The sequence below is a fragment of the Grammomys surdaster genome, unplaced genomic scaffold (assembly GCF_004785775.1).
Source record: "Grammomys surdaster isolate TR1022 unplaced genomic scaffold, NIH_TR_1.0 371, whole genome shotgun sequence".
Lineage (NCBI taxonomy): Eukaryota > Metazoa > Chordata > Mammalia > Rodentia > Muridae > Grammomys > Grammomys surdaster.
The window spans coordinates 5,344,494-5,362,111 of record NW_021604790.1 but is presented as its reverse complement, the minus strand read 5'-3'; the positions used below and the strand labels follow the sequence as shown (position 1 = coordinate 5,362,111).

General features: G+C 46.4%; 1 protein-coding gene across 2 annotated transcripts in view; it reads left to right on the top strand.

Annotated features, from left to right (window-relative positions):
- Positions 1-17,618, top strand: part of March10 (membrane associated ring-CH-type finger 10) — an 89,487-nt gene that overhangs the window by 56,969 nt on the left and 14,900 nt on the right. For both annotated transcript variants that reach the window (XM_028780676.1, XM_028780675.1), the window contains 3 exons: positions 3,704-5,051; positions 9,003-9,172; positions 12,473-12,582. In XM_028780676.1, the coding sequence (XP_028636509.1) occupies positions 3,704-5,051; positions 9,003-9,172; positions 12,473-12,582 (1,628 nt within the window). The remainder of the gene's footprint in view (positions 1-3,703; positions 5,052-9,002; positions 9,173-12,472; positions 12,583-17,618) is intronic.

The window sequence follows — 17,618 nt, the reverse complement described above, 5'->3', positions numbered from 1 at the left end:
GCACACGCACCCACACCCACACACCCACAAAGACAGATGATATAGACATAGGTACACACACACACACATACACACATGCACACACACACACATGCACAACAGCCAGCACATACACATACACAGCAGTCAAAGAAAAGTTGAAGACATATTCATACAGTGTACCCTTAAACTACATTTATGACAGTATTCTTGAAAAGTAACAGCAACGAAATACTTAAGGAAAGAAAGCAGAGTATAGGCTGTGCTTTTTTGTTTTTGTTTTTAACAATGCCTCTAGATAAGGGTTGCAAGCTCACATGTCTTCAGGGAGCAGGTAGGTATGGGAAGAAGACACAAAAAGGGGTTTGAGGCCTGTGGTACTTTGCTCAACATGCAAACTCTGAGCCACAGCACTATTTCAGGGTGAATATAACCTGGGGGTTCAGAGTTTTCCGCTCACCCTTGAAGTCCAGCACCTGGGCGGTGTCCAGCTGAGCTCTCGGTGATGGGAGCCTGTGACCATTTAATCTTCGACAGCTCCTGTGTTCTCTCCAAGGGTCACAGACACATTTATAGCCAAAACGGGGCAGGAGGATATATTGTTAGAATCCAGGGCAGTGCTGGTGAAGTTCGTGAGGAAGCCCAAGACCAAAGGCATAGTCCTAAGGCCAGATGATACTCGTTCCAGTCTCTCCTCAGTGAGCCGGGACCTCCTGGAGGCAGCAGCAGGCACTCAACCCACAGCTGGGGCCAAGGCAGGGCTATGAATAGCACATCCCTGGCATACCAATCAAGTATTTATTCCCAGCCCACAGCTACTGAAATCTGCTCCCACTTTCACACACACACACACACACACACACACACACACACACGTTACAGGCAACTTTGAATTTTAAAAATGACCAGAAATAGTGGTGACACATTCCCCAGCTTGTCTGAGGAAGCCTCTGGAGCACAGCACACAGCTGAGACTTCTGCCCCAGAGGCCAGAGTCACACCATGACAGCTCCCATGAAATGACCTCAGGGTTCTGAGTTCCCAGCATCCTGTATTTCAGAAGCCGCCCAGCCGAGTCTCTCATCTCTCTCAACGGAAGGCTGAGCTGTTGGCTCCAGGGCAACTCCTCTTCAGCCATGTTATGGATGGGTGTGTTCAGAGAGGAGAGAAGGTTCACAACATTGTTTACTAATTTTGGAGGTCCCTTTTCAAATTCAAATTGTGAAATGATCAAAAAGATCCTATACTTTGACTTCATGTCACATCACTTCTTTAAAACTTAAGGGGATGGGGGCGGGCAGCTGGAAAGTGTGAGCACCCGAGTTCAATCCCAATAACATGTGGGAGAGGGACACAAACACACACACACACACACACTTTAAATCCCAGGGCTGGGGAGCCCATGACAGGCAGATCCCTAAAGCTCCCTGACCATCTAACCTCCAGGCCAAGGGAGAGACTCCTCCTACACACACACACACACACACACACACACACACACACACACACACACACCAGAATTCAACTGGTTATATCACAGAGCACTGGTTCCCCAAACATGGATCAGCTAGCTCAGTGCCCAACTGGTTTAGCTATCCAAGCTCAGACAGCCGAATGCTCAAAGTGTCCTTGAATTGTTGTCACATCTCTTTGGGGGTTTATAAACCTCATGAGGGGCTCAGTAGGACAGTTTAACTGATTTCTGGAAGTGCTGATGAGTAAAGATTCGAACTGTGCCGCTGAGTGTCCCATGCAGCTAACAATAAAAGAAGCTTAGAGACTGTTAGGACTTTAGAAAGCAGAGCTGTGGACCCCTGCAAGGCACCTCAATTAAAAGCAGTATTGACTTGGCCCCAGCCGAGCCGGCTGCTCAGTGGATTTGCATTTCCCCCAGCAGAGCTGTTATCAAGAACCTTTGGGGCCCCATGGCATCCTGTCCACGACAGGCGAACCAAGCGATAAGGACAGCAGAGCTTCATCAGATCTGCAGAAGAGCAGAGAGGAGCACAGAGGGGGTTGGCCATGTCAGTAGGGAATAAGAAGAAGGGAATCACAGAAGCACTTTCAATTTTTTTACCCACATGGGGTGAAAGCCCTTACCACATGCACACATCCAAGTAGATCTCAATGGTGAGAAAAATTGCAAAGCCTGTGGAAGTTTTTAAGGCATTGACCATGGTGTTGGCAAAGAACAAAAGCCCTAGCAAGCCTTCGCTCAAATGCTCACTACTTACTTACTTCACTTACTAGGACTCTGACCTTGGGCAAGTCATGTGACCTTCCCTTAATCTCAGTACCTTCCCTGAGAAGATGTGACTACAGTATCTAGCTCACAGGGCTGCAAGGCTTTCCTGGATGAACTGGCTGGGGTGGTTTAACTGATCAGTGTGACTACCTGGTAAGAAGTGCTTATTATTTGCACATCGCAAAATTTTTTTAATGTATATGTGTTTGCCTGTATGCAGGAGCGTGCGTGTGTGTGTGTGTGTGTGTGTGTGTGTGTGTGTGTGTGTGTGTGTAGGCCAGAGGACAAGGTTGGGTGCTACTGTTGGGAACATCACCCACCTTCCTTGAGACACAGGGTCTCCCAATGGTCCGAAGCTTACCAGTTAGGCTAGCCTGGCTGGCCATTGAGCCTCAGGGATGAATCCTCCTGTCTGCTCCTCCCCAGGTCTGGGATTAGTGTGTGTGCCACCCCTACCCCCACCCTCACCCCCACCCTCACCCCCACCCTGACACCCCACCCCCCCACCCCTGGCATCTTGACATGAGTTCTTGTCATTCTGCTCAGGTCTCAGGTACAAACTCTACTGACTGAGCCCATCCCCTCAGCCCTCAGCCCTACAAAGTTAAGTCTTGAATAAGCGATTTCACTGATAACAACTCTGGCTCATTGGCCACTTGACCAGTCCCTTCTCTGTCTCCTCCACCTTAGAACCCCAAGGTGGACATTCTGAGGCAGCCAGATGTTGTTCATTTACTAGAGGCAAATGACAAAGATCACACTTTCATGCAAGATTCTATAACTTTCATTTACTCTAAGTAGCAAACTTCATCACAATCAGCGTGTACCTGGGCACTAGCTTCTAGAGCCTTCTTCCCAGTCTATCAAAACAAAATTGTACTTTTGTCGAGATTTTGAAAAGCAGTGAGTGAAGTAGGGATGTCATCGATATATCTGGGATGGATTTGGATGAGAAAGGACTGGTTGGTTTTGTATAGTCAGTCACTCCGCATTGCTGCCTTTCTGTGTGCTGAATACAGAGAGGTTCAGCCATCCTTGGCTGAGCTGGCCTAGAGCTGAATCCTGCAGAAAGAATCTGTGACTTCGTGGTTACCCCTTCTCCAGAACCAGTGTGAGGAGGGCCACGGGTGTGAACCCACCCACCTAAATGTGAACTCCCAAGTGTGAGGCCCACAGGTGTAAACCTATACACATGCAGACTCACAGGCGGGAGGGCCACAGGTGTGAACCCACACACATTTGAACTCACAGGTGAGTGCTGCAGGTGTGAACCTCACAAAGAATCCAGAGGCAGTCAAGAGAAACCTACCATGAGGCTTCCCTCCATGCCTCTGGCACCTCCTTGCCTAGGCCTGCATGAAGTTTCTTCTTTCTCTGGGGCTTTTTTCTTGTTGTTGCCTTTGGAAGACTATCATGCTTGGCAGAGAAGGGCTTTCTCCCGTGAGTGCTTTTAACAGAATTTGTCTTCTCTCAACACAGACCCGGTTGTCCAACAAGAAAGCCTGCTGTGTGCAAATGAGACTAAGCTAAAGAGGCCAGCTCGAGAGAGAAGAAACTTATCCTCATCCTCACAACTCATGAGAACCCCTGGGAAACCCCTGGAGAGACAGAAAAAAGGAGACTCGAGTGCTCGGCCCCAGAACGAGCCCCACGCCACCCTTTCACAGACCTTCCACCCAATGAATGGTTCTCAAGTGCTGAATGAGTCCTTGGGACCTCCATTCCTCCCCGCCACCGTGGTAGGACCAAGAAGGGCACCATTTAGGTTCCACGACGAAGATTTTTATTCTGCATTATCACTAAATAATGAACAAGAGAACTATGACACGGAAGAGGAGACTCACATGGAGGAAGAGCTCCTGGCGGCTGGGATGCGCTCTCCCCCCAGCTATAAAAGGAGTCGGTTTCTCGGGACACCACCCGCTCAAAATAGAAATGTGGAAGAAAATGCTGAAAATCTCAGAGGAAATTCTCTAAGATGGAGTGAGCCCAACCCTGGATCTCCAAGAAAAGTCAGTGCCACAGAGCCAGCAACAAAGCAGCCTTCTCCTGGACAAAGAATACTCCAAGAGACCAGGCTACCCAGGGAGCTGGCTAAAGAGAACCCCAGTGGGGACCAAGATGAGAAGACCCCTGTTCCAGGGGACGCCAAATCTGATGGTGCCATCCAAGTCAGTGCGGAAGATGTGCCCAGCGGTTGTGCCGTGGAAGACAGGTCCGCTCTTCACAATCACGAGAGAGACTGGCAACATTACTTAAGTGGTTCTCGGAACTCATTCGACTGCTTACTTTCTGGGAGACCCGCAGGTCCAAGATCATCCATGACTCCATCTTACAGTGCCCACGGGTCACTGCTCCACTCTGCTCTGATAGAGGACATCCCGGCTAGCTTGTCTGTGTCCTCTATCCTAGTCCCAAGTTCAGACTTGGAGGACAACCTAAGGTTCAATGTACGCCGGCCACTCTCACCTATCAGAAATAGAAATCCATTGGCCACTGCTGAAAGCCACAGTGCTGACGCCCAGGGAGCAGAGGGGATGGCTTCAACTAGTCAAGCTCAGGAGCCTTCACTACTGGCAGATCTACCAAGCCCACAAAGCAGCGTGGCCGTAGGGGATTCTGCCAGCTCTCCTACAAGAAGACATTTACAAGGCCATTTCTACATGCCCGGGTCCCTGCAAGAAAATATACCTTTTACTTTCTTTGCGGTGTCTGATTTTGCAAATCAAAATGATAATGGGACCAGCGTTAGAGTCTCTGGTGTCATGGATCAAAAGGCCACAGAAATAAAGGCAGACCCTGAGAAACTCAGGAAGTTACAAGAAAGGTAAGGATTTGTTGTAGCTATACACTCCCCCATCCCACCCCTACCCCAACCCCCGTGCTGAGATAACCATTGTTTTTATTAGAGAAATGTGGGAACTTTAAATCACAGCTATGTTCTTCTCTGACATGTTAATGAGATTGAATATTTTGAGAAGATTGTCCCTATTTTCTTACCCTTAAAAGATGCGTATATACAAAGAAGAATTTGGCAATCCCACTCAGTTTCATCCATATATCCTTCAAAGTATCTTTTTCCTTGAATACTTAAGAAAGGCAAGGGCCAGCACATGGTTCAGTGGGTAAAGTATCGGTCTTAGGAGCTGAGTTCCATCCCCAAGACCCTCACAGTGGGAGAGAATGCATTCTCCTCAAGTGCCCTCTGACCTCCACTATCAAACACACACACACATACACACACACACACACACACACACACAGAGAGAGAGAGAGAGAGAGAGAGAAGAGAGAAGAGGACATGGAGGGAGAGAATATTTTTAAATAAATAATAAAAGCCACATTTCCAGGAACCCAAGGCTGCCTGGTGGCACAGGGCTCCTCCTTCTCCCCAGCAATTAGCTGGGAATTTATTTTATTTTATTTTCTGAAAAGGTTGCTAACTCCCCAGAGAAGGAACCATTCAGCTCTTGAAGTTCACAGCTCTCTCTCTTCTCTCTCGAGACTTCCTGCAAATCCAACCAACAGTTCTAGAATTTAAATCTTCCAAACAGTTACCATAGTTACCCCAGTTCTCTGAAGGGCAGGGCTGGAATAGCCAACTGCCTCCATGTTAAGTGTGCTCGCTCTCATGCATGAGGGAGGAAAACAAGATCCTTTCTTGAGTTGCCCTTTTCTTTGATCTTTCCTTCCTCCTGAGGTGAATTTGGGATATTTCACAGGTCTGAAACTGGATACTTTCTAAAGCCTTCATTAAACACTGTCAGAATTCTACCATCTCTTTTATGATAGGGTGTTTACTGTGCCCAAATCTTGGCTTAAGGATTTGGAAATTGATTCTTGGAGCATGAATCAATTCTCTTTGTACACGTCAGCACAGCCCCTCTGGGCCATTAATTACCCTATTGATGTCCACTGGCAAGCAGGAACATTTCACCATAATGAGTTGAAAATGGAAAAAGAAGAGAGAAATAAAACAGATTGCATACACAATCCTCTTCAGAAAGAAGAGCTTGCTTCTCTTTGTGTATGTGTGTGCATGTGTGTGCGCGCATGTGTGCCTGTGTGCCTCTGTGTGTATATGTGCTTAACTGCATGTCCATGTGTGACTATGCAGAGGCCTGAACATGACATCAGGTGAATTCTTCCATCACTCTCCACTCTGTTTATTGAGGCTGGTTCTCTCATCGAACCAGAGCCCTCCGGTTTCAGCTAGTCTAGCTAGCCACAGCTTCTCCCCCCAACCCCGTCCCCCTCTCAAGTTCTGGGATCACAGATGACTTCACACCTACCCTGCTAAGAGCTTTCTAGTTCTTTGTGTCTAGAGCTTTCTTTTCTTTTCATGGTTAAACAAGCTATAAGAAAACCATCTATGATTAAGACCAAGAGATCTTACACACCCATCACCACCAACCCCCATCTTACACACCCATCACCACCAAACCCCAAATGTAGCTTCAGACAGATATACTGGTCAGATGTCTGACCCAAAGTGATGTCTTTGAACACAAAATCATTCCTTTTAAAATGCAAGTGCTTCTTGACATGGATCTCTGAATTAAACATCTGTCTTTCATTGAGTATTTGTTTTATCGTCTGCTCCCTTTCTCTGTATATAACAAAGCTTAATATCATGTCAAAAATGTCAATTTTAGGAAATGTTTATAAATAAAGATTTATTTATTTTGACATAGCAGGGCCAGAAACCCTGGCTGGCCTGGAACTCAAAGTCATAAGGGATCTGCTAGCCTCTGCCTCCCAAATGTTGGGCTTTCTGTGGAGTTTTTTCACCTTGTGACGTGTCATACTGAGATTGTCCCTGCTGGTCCACACAGCCACCGGCATCATGCACCCTACGCTCTAAAGATGCTGGGAAAACCCAGAGTCTGTTCTGCTCCATTGGTCTCCTTTGCCTTTCCTGATCTGGTGTCATAGCAACCTAACACCTGCCACATCCTTCCTCCCCATGTTCTTTAGAGCATCCTTGACTCCACACTTAAGAGTCTACTGTCTAGGACTGTTTCACTGGAATTACATTGAACCTATGTGCTGGTCCAGCAATGCTGACAACTGAGAAACCTGGTTCTTGGTTTTCATGGCTTTGCTCTGCTCTTGTGTTTTTATGGGTATCGGTCATGTTCTTTACAAAAGCCCTTTGCTTCATCTCTAGTTCTTTATTTGCTGTTGTTTGCTATTGAAATGGTATTTTCAATTCTAACTCTTTGTGGCTCGTGTACAGAAATGCAATTGACTATAATTTTTATTTTCTCTGTGCTTTGTTAAACTCTCTTATTATGTGGGTACAGTACTTTGTCTGTAGATTATTTGGATTTCCTATGTAGAAAATAGTTTTGACTGTGAATAACATTTCCATTCCTCTCATTCCAAACCTTGTATTTTTAATGCTGTTGTAAGTCTTACAGTATTATATCAATTTGTTAAGGATGGCTGGTTTTATGTTAAACATTCATTGCCTGCCGATGTGTCTCCTTTTGGAGCATAACCGCACTTGCTTTACCTAGAACAGCTTCCAGAAGCACACCTGTGATCAAAGGAGCATGCATGCCCAAGGTTCATAATGTGCATTGTAAAATTGCTTTTTAAGGAATTTCTAGGTGCTGGGAGATAGATTAGTTCATACAGTGCTTACTATGATCTTAAGAGGGTCTAAGATTGGATCTCCAGCATCTACATAAAACTCTAGGCAAGGACAGGAGACTCCCTGCGATTTTCTAGCCAGCCAGTCTAGCCAATTGGTAAGCTCCTGGTTCAGTAAGAGACCTTGTCTTAAAAACTAAGGTGAAACAGATAGGACAACATGGCATGGTGGCACATGCATCTAATCCCATCACTCAGGAGATAGATGTAGGCCAATCTCCGTGAGTTTGCGACCCAACTAGTTTATGTATCAAGATCCAGGCCAGCCAAGTTACACAGAGAGATCCTGTCTTGGGAAAAAAAACAATGATAAGATAGAGCCCAACGGAGGAAAACACCCAGTCTCCGTGTGCATATGCACACATACGCACACGCACATGCACACGCACATGCACCCCATATATGTGCACATGTAAACAGAAAATTTAAAGTTAGCTCCATCTGAACCTGATCATACCTTACAGCTTTTGCATTTGCTGCCACGCAAAGACCACTCAAATGTTCATAATTATTTTCTTCTAGTATTTTTATATTCTTATTTTATACACTATAGAAACTAATGATACGGGATATTTTTGTTGTTCTCGTTTGCATTTCTGAACATAATTCAAAGGTGTCAGGGGCCAGCCTTGAACACAGGAGCTGACTATGACCTCCTGTGAGTTTACTAACTCACACAGGCAGCTTCCTCAAGGTGGTGAAGGCAGAGAGAGGGGCTTAGTCTTTGCTATAGGCCTAATCCTTCATCCCCCTCTCCCACCTTTTGTACTGATGGGAATTGAAGCCATGACCTTTGAACAAGCTAGGCAAACACCCACTGAGTCTCATGCTCCTCTCTCCTTACGTTTGTATTAGAGGTGCTGGTCCCTCCCACTGAGCTCACACTTAGCCGAGGCAGCACAGGAGTCTATTATAAGAATGTGCGAATCAAGGATCAATAACTCCATCTAGAGAAATCCTTACAGGGTCAGAAGGAACGGTGGGCAAGCCCCAAAAGCCCAGGCAGACAAGGCATGGGGATTGTTCCTTCTCTCTTCTCCTATGCACACCCTGGGAAGCGGTATTTGTAGAAACAACAAACGTGGGGACTCCTGGTCACGGGGCCTTGTTTTCTGTTTAGTCTCCTGGAGGAGGACTCGGAGGAGGAGGAGGGAGACTTGTGTCGAATCTGTCAGATAGCCGGGGGTTCCCCAGCCAACCCCCTCCTGGAGCCTTGTGGCTGTGTGGGAAGTCTGCAGTTTGTTCACCAAGAGTGCCTGAAAAAGTGGCTGAAAGTGAAAATAACATCAGGTAGGTGGGGACGGGAGACGCAAGTGTGTGGTGGCAAGCGTGTGGCGGCATATAATTAATCTAAGATGTCACAGTGTGGGCCTGGGAGACTCGTCAGAGGCTCACTGTCAGGGAAACTTGCCCAAACCCAGGATTCTTGCTTATAAATGCTGTGATGGGAGGATAAATGGTGTGTGTGTGTGTGTGTGTGTGTGTGTGTGTTCAAATCTGAGAGAATCTTGGAAACAACGTCTCCTGCTTGAGGCCTGCACAAAGCTTACCTCCGAGAAGGAATGAAGCAGAAGACATGGATTGGCAGCAGACCCTCAGCAAGCATATGACAGCCCTGTCTAGTTAGTAGCCGCTCCATCACCAGAGACCCTCACAAAGACACACAGACGACTACTTCATTCGTGGTGAGGAGAGGTGTCACTTAAGAACCCAACCAGGGCCGGGCAGTGGTGGTGCACACCTTTAATCCCAGCACTTGGGAGGCAGAGGCAGGCGGATTTCTGAGTTCGAGGCCAGCCTGGTCTACAGAGTGAGTTCCAGGGTAGCCAGGGCTACACAGAGAAACCCTGTCACAAAAAAACAAAAAACAAAAAAACAAAAAACAAAACAAAAAAACAGGAGCTGGGGGAGATAACTTCAGGGTTAAGAGTACTTGCTACTCTTGCAGAGGACCCAAGTTCAGTTCCCAGCACCCACGTCAGGCAGCTTATAAAATCACCTGTAACTCCAGCTCCAGGGGATCTGCCGCCCCCTTCTGGCCTCTGGAGGTTATCATGCACATGTGCACATACACATTCTCATAAATAAAATCCTTCTTTAAAAAACTAGTGCAAGCAGTTCTGCCTGCTTGCCCGATGGGTGAGACAAGTGTTGCTCTGATTTCCTAGCTCTCTATTAAAGAGCTGCCACGTGGCAGCTTTGTCAGACTGATCTCATAGCTGGGTGTGAAGCCCCTTCTCAAGTCCCCTAGGAAGTGACAACCTCAATACAGACACATGGGAGATGGGCTGTAGTGATCTTGGCAGGGAGTAGGTTTCTTTGCCTTTTATAATGAGGAAAGAGCTAAATTAACTAGGCTGGGGGAGGCTGACTGACAGGAGTAACATTATGATGGTCAAATAGGAAACCCCCCCCACTGTGTCCTTCAGACTGCCCTCCCTGGGATCCTCCTCAGCCAGGCCCTGATTCTCTCCTCTTTCATACCTTATCTGTCTGTCTCTGGCTGGAGAGCAGGTCTAGAGCATTACCCTGCCTCCACAGTTGTAGCTATCTGCCTTTCCCATGTCATCGAGGCAATCACACCGACTCCCTCCATGGGTGCATCTTCCCTTCCTCAGAAAGTAGAGAATCAATCCTTAAACACTTAAGTCCATGTCTACAAGCAAAGAACTCAATCTGAATTGGGGAAGGAGACGATTGAGGGAGAAAGACTTGGATTACTAGTGACTGCCATTGCTGTAGCTACTACTCCTTCCCTGGGGAAATACAAACATGCATTTCTTCACAAGGTCTCAACGACAAACCAAAGTATGATTCCAACTTACTGGAGAAATAGTAAGATTATTGGGCTTACTCACAGTGCATGAGGGGTTATTGGCAGGATCTCGGGTGACGCCAAAGCAGGTGCTTTGCAAAGTCTTTACCCATAGCCACATAAATGGACCCCCTCTTTGATTCACCAACCCCAGCCTGTATATGTTAGGATCTAGGACAGAACTGCATATAAATGGCTGGGAGGGATGCCTGGAAACTCTGTGAAGGTCGGTCCGGTGACTTCCCCACTGCCTGCTGTCAACAGACCACCAGCCCCCTCTGTCACAAGCAAGCACAACTGATCTGATGGCCATATGACCAAGTTGCTTAAAGGACCTGCATTCTACAACAGCCAAGAGAAAGCTTTTTCTTACTAGAGAATCAAGCCAATTAAACATTTAGCACAGGCCAAAAAGAAAAAACAAGTTAAATACGATGCTTTTTTGGTGTTTGAATATGTTCAGCAAGATGAGAATGGAAGACACACGATGTGCAGCCAGAGGGAGAGAGGCGGGGGGGGGGGAGGAGAGAGGGAGAGAGAGAGACACACACACAGAGAAAGACAGAGAGAAGGAGGAGGAGGAGGAGGAGGAGGAGGAGGAAGAAGAAGAAGAAGAAGAAGAAGAAGAAGGTGGTGGTACAGGCAAACAATGTAGAAAGGGAGATGAGCTTCCCACCCTGCCCTCTGATAATCCTTATGATTTATCATTTCTTCGTATCCACAGTAGAGACCTAGAACTGGGGTATAAGCTTGCAAAGCCCTGTACACTAAATAGATGCAGGATGACTGGATGACTTCAACATGACTGAATTCTACCACAAGCACCAGCAATCCCGGGTAAGACACATCACTGCCACTTCCTCCCTGAGGTAGAAAAGTACTCTCTAGATCCAGAGTAGGCAGAGGATCTAGAGAGAGAGCTCAGTGGTTGAGAGCACTTGCTGCTCTCACTAAATAGATGCAGGTATCATGTTTTCCAGTAAGACACCTGAACTGAGCCCTGCAACTCAACTGGGGGAACTGAGCGGCAGTCCCGTTTCTACAGAACAGCAATGTTTCTGTAGCGTCTGCTTCTGCCTTGGGGAAACAGAGCACTGGTCCCGTTTTTTGTAAGGACTGCAGCACAGCGAGCCCTCTCCTCCTTTTCCCAAATGAGTCTGACTCCAGGCTTCTGCCTGACTCAGGTATCGTCGTGACTAGAATCCACACCTGGACCCTTGCTTGCTTTCCTCTGGTGGGAGCAAAGGTAAATCTGGTACCCAAAGCCATTGCTGTGGCTCTGGGACTCATTTATTTATTGCAGGACTATGTCAGGTCTGCAAGGGGTGAGGGAGAGCGTAAATCCAACAGTCACTCCTGTTGCAAAGGCCTGTGTTAAAGAGGATTCACTTCCGTGTAACAATTTCAATTTTATGGACCGTTATGTTTACATATTCAGATAGAAACAAGATCTGTTATTTAGAAGTCATGAAGATTTTACCTACCTCAAGCTCAAATAATAAATGATCACAGAGGGAAAAAGATTTCAGAACTCAGGGTCAAGGTCATTTTCTCCAGAAGACGACTGACTTCAAATGAAAACCACTGAAGCTTGGAATTCATAAACACAGACACAAGTTCAATCTCAAAATAGCACCTGTCCAAAGTGCTGGCACAACAGACTCAGAGATGTGTGTGTGTGTGTGTGTGTGTGTGTGTGTGTGTGTGTGTGGTTGTGCATGCTGAGAGAACTTCTGATCTATCCTCTTACATATGATTCTTACTCTTGATTCCAGGAGCAGATCTAGGCACTGTAAAGACCTGTGAGATGTGTAAGCAAGGCCTACTGGTGGACCTGGATGACTTCAACATGACTGAATTCTACCACAAGCACCAGCAATCCCGGGTAAGACACATCACTGCCACTTCCTCCCTGAGGCAGAGTAGGCAGAGGATCTAGAGAAAGTGCTCAATGGTTGAGAGCACCTATTGCTCTTCAAGAGGATCTGGTTGGGTTCCCAACACCCATATGGTGGCCCATGGCTGCAACTTCAGTTCCAGGGGGACCCAATGCACCCTTTGACATGTATGGTTACCAAAGGCACACACACGTGCATACATGCAGGCACACACATCCATACATGCAGGCACAAATTCATTCAGATAGATAAAATAAAATAAAATAAATCTTTAATAAATATGTAGGCTAAAAGTTTGAGCAGAAAGCAACTTGATCTCTGTGGTCTACGGATTATAAGAAGCCTAACTGTGATTTGGATCTGAGTCTCTTTGGCTCACTTCTTTGAGAAGGTGTGCCACTAAACCGGAACACTGGAGAACTGAGAAGTCTTGCCATCCTGGGTTGATATCCACCTGCTATTAGGGAGACAAGGGGAAGCTGGAAAAGCCGGTTGAACCCATAGAAAGAGCAAGGAGTTTAGGCAGGCCCCATGTCCAAATCTGCTGAAGTCATTTAGTAACAAAAGAAAATAAACTTGAGGCCTTGGAAATGGTCCTCCACCTTAAATATCAAGTAACTTGGGTAATGAGGACCAGCATTACCTAAGGCTAATAAGCATGAAGTAAATGCTGACTGTGGGCTTCCTAACACCCAGGGAACTGGGGAATGGGAAACGTAGAGAAAAGTCTCCTGGGGCTTTTGAATTACATTGCTGAAAATGTGAAAAAGCTAATTAACCCCAGGTGAGAAGGTGATTTATGCCCAAGGCAAAAGTTAATCACTTAATTCTCCAGCAAACAATCTCTTATTTAGAACTACACTCTCCAATAGAGAAGCAACAAGCCACACGTGGCTAATGAGAAGGTGGCTAGTTCTAATCAATACATGTTGAATGTGATAAATGCACACTAGATCAAATAGTTGATACAAAAAAGCAAAATATTATATAATTTTATATTAAATTTATACTTCCTGTTCTGGATAGTAATATGCCAACTTGACACAAGCTTGAGTTATCGGAAAGGAAGGAACCTCAACTGAGTGTGTGTCTCCATAAGACCTAGCTGTAGGGAACTTGCTTAATCAGTGATTAAAATGGGAGGCCCCAGCCCACTGTGGGTGAGTGATGTCGTCGTCGTCGTCTCTGGGTCGGTGGTCCTGGGTTCTATAAGAAAGCAGGCTGAGCAAACCACGATGAACAAGTCAGTAAGCAGCACCCTTCCATGGCCTCTGCAGCAGCTCCTGCCTCCAGGTTCCTGCCATGTTGAGTTCCTGTCCTGACTTCCTCCATGAAGGACTATGATCTGGCAGTGTAAGCTGAATAAACTCTTTCCTCCTCATCTTGCCTCTTGGTGATGGTGTTTTATCACGGCAATAGAAACCCTGACTAAGACACTTCCTTCATCCATTTTTCAGTATTATAACAATATGTGTAAGGCTAGGCAACTTCATTAAGAAAACAGGTTGAGGGCCACAGGGGTAGTGGCTGTCCATGCTGAGTACACACGAACACACACAGACACAGAGAGAAAGCTTATTATGTAAATCACAGTCTTGGGTTCAAGGGCCCTTATCTGGTGATAGTCTGCCAGCAGGCAGATTCCTGAAGCAGAACACGGTATCCCATGAAAGGGACAAGTAGTGTGCATGTGTGTGCACATGTGGCAGCCATGTTCTGATCTCACTCCTTATAAGTCCACCCAGGACGCAGTCATAGGTCTTCATCTGGATGTCTCATCTAAGCCTCTCCCTCCCAAAGACCCTTTAAAAAATAGGGTTAGATTAGCAAGTTCCCAGCTACTTGTAGACTTTCAAGTTATTAGTGTTTTTGCTTAGCATAAGAAACGATTTTGGGATGGAAAGATAATTCAGTGGGTAAGAGCACTGGCTGCTCTGGAAGGGAACCCAGGTTCAATTCCCAGCACCCCCATGGTAGCTCACAACCATCTGTAACTCTAATCCTAGGAGATCTGATGCCCTCTTCTGCCCTCTACAGATAGCAGGTGTGCATGAGGTACTCGACAGACAAACACCCATATACGTAAAATAAAAAATTTTCAGAAAGAAACAACAGTTCCATACACACGTGACTGTACTTTGGTCATATTCACACATGCTCCTGTAGAAATCACAGAAGTCCTTGTGCTTGTGATGCGCACTAGGGGAACCTGCAGTGTTACCACACAAGGTTGTTCCCTCGAGGGACCTGCAGTGTTAACACACAGGGTTGTTCCCTCGAGGGAAGGGACGCAGTACCTGTCATTCTCCCAGAAGGCTGGAGCTGACGTGTTTTCTAGCCTGGTGTGACTAGAGACGTTTCTGCACTAGACCCTTGGTTTTCTCAATCTATAGATCCTATCCTTACGGGCTTTACAAAGCATGTCAATGGACTCGAGCCTGATCTGTGCTTAGCTTACACTGTTCCTCGGGGAGATTACACGTATGCTTTATTGTGCACACAGAATTGAGTTAATTATCAGCGGAGAAGTTTCCATCAAATTGTGGTGTGTTTAAATATGCCTATAATAAACCACTTGGGTCAGACTCCCGAAGTTTGAAGCAGCACTGGCTACTGAGCTGTGCAGAACTGAATGGCCTTCTTGCTTCCTGAGGCTAGTCTCTCTGCTGGCCATGAAGGCTGCAGAGACCCCTGTCTAACCTGACCTGACCTTTACTTCCTCATCCGTCCTCTCCCCTGTAACTTCAGTTTTTTTCAAACCTTATTTTTAATGATGGTTCTTAAACGTTTTAATCTCCCTTGTAGTCCACCACCCACCAGAGGGAGTGGAAAAGAAAGGCTATGGGAGATGGGGGATGGGGGGAGTGGACCTGTTTAGAAGGGCTCTTTGGAGCAACTCACATCTGTGTTGTGTGGAAATCAGCAGTTCAGTTCACAGGTCAGCAGGCAGCGGAGGCTTGACCCAGTTGCAAACACTTCACCGATACACCTGCAGTACAGTTTGGAAGAGTCAGGTTAGCAACAATGGTGACACGACCTAGCAGAGACTGCAGGCTCCAGTCGGCAGGAGGGACCCGGAAGGACGCCAGGAGAAGTTCTTGGCTGTGCCTCTCTCAGTGAAGCGAAGATCTTCGAAGATGCGAAGATGTGAGACCCACAAGCGTTGCACAGCTAACTGTCCCAGCAAGCCGAGCTCTGTGTCCGTCATTCCGTGAAGTCTTATTTATACCCTCCAAACATCACGTGTCCTCCGCGTGCCTTGCCTCAGCACGTGCATCGAAGCAGCTTGAGTCAGAGGAAGCAGCAAGAAACTGCAGCACACCACCAGAAGGTTTTTTGGTGCGTTTCTCTCTATGGCATCCTGACAAATGCAGCTCAACCATGCAGTGTAAGGTGAACGAATCCATGCGTGTTGTTAGCAGAGAATCCTTCATCACGTGTCCTTTCACGTGCTTGCTTTAGCAGAACATCCTCTCTCCTGTGTCTGCTTCAGTGAAACATTCCCTCACGCGTCTGCCTTAGCCTTTCACCTGTGTCCACTTTAACAAGACGTTCCTTCACATGTTTGCCCCAGCAAAACACCATCCAAAAGACTTTCCAAAAAACCCTTAAAATTTCCACTTCACCCTTCACAGCCAGAGTGTTACCCGAAGCTCTGTTTTGGCTCCTGACTCTGGAGCCTAAGGTCTAAGGTTGAGCCCCAGATACTTTGGGTCTCTGGTGAGAGCAGTGCTCTGTGCAGAAGTGTGGTGGAGCGAACTGCTCACCTTTGGAGCTAAGAAGCAGAGGGAGAAAGAAAGTACTCACTGTTCTCCTTCAAGAGCACAAATGGCTAAGGACCTCCCCCCAGGTCCCCCTTTTCTAAAGGCTTCACCACCTCCTAGCAGGGAACCAAGCCTCTGACACGTGCATCACAGAACGGGTGGTTTGATTTCACAGAAGAGCCTTAGGCTATCTCTGCTCTTTCAGAGGACCTGGGTTCGGTTCCCAGTTCCCATGCGGCGGCTCCCAACTGTCCAGCTCCAGGGATCACACTCACTCTTCAGACCCCCATGGGCACTTCCTGAATGTAGTGTACATGCACACACACAAGCAAAACACTCATACACGTGAATCAATATAAAATTCCTTAAATTCAAAGATAAGACTTATACCAACATCTCAAGAACCATGTAAGAATGGAATGAAGTACTTTAAAAGCCTGTCAGCCTAGGGATCTGTACCCAGTGGTATTTTCTTCAAAATTGGAAGCAAAATGGAGAGTTTCTGAAAGAATGAATTCCAAAAAAATAAAACTCATACCCTGGGGCCAGTGAGATGTCTCACTAGGTAAAGGTGCTTGCAGCACAAGGCTGACAACCTGAGTTCAATCCCCGGGACCCACTTGGTGGAAGGAGAGAACTGACTTCCAAAAGCTGTCTCTGCCCTCCTGCTGTGCGCTGTGACACACGCTCCCACATACACTCCAATGAGCAAGTCAAATAAATAAATAAATAAATAAATATCCCATTAATAATTTTGGAGTATAACCCCCCCAGGCAGCTTAATACCCTCTCCACAAACACTGGACTTGCACATGTGTGTGCTTCGTACCACGAGGCCTCCATGTATAGAAGGCTATTCCCTAGATTTGTGTAAGAACACTCTGATGGTCAGTCACACAATTAAATCACCTAGCAACACATTTCCCAGAATGTGTCCCTGGGCTTAAGCAACATATAGCTACAGTTATACCTGGAAATGATGTTTTAGATATACTGGGTTAGTAAAATCCCTTGTTCATATTAATTTCACTGGTTTTTTAAAAACTCGCACATGGCTGCTATAATTTTTCAAATTGCATATGTGGTTTGCGTTTGTGTCTCGATTTGTATCGTAATAATGGCTCTGATATAGAGGCAGTAATATTTATTATAAAATAAGCAGTTAATAAATATTTGTCACATAAATTTTGCTCAGCAGCACCATTATAACTCAAAGCTACCTTCCCTTAAAATATATCCCCCACCCCGATTAATAACCA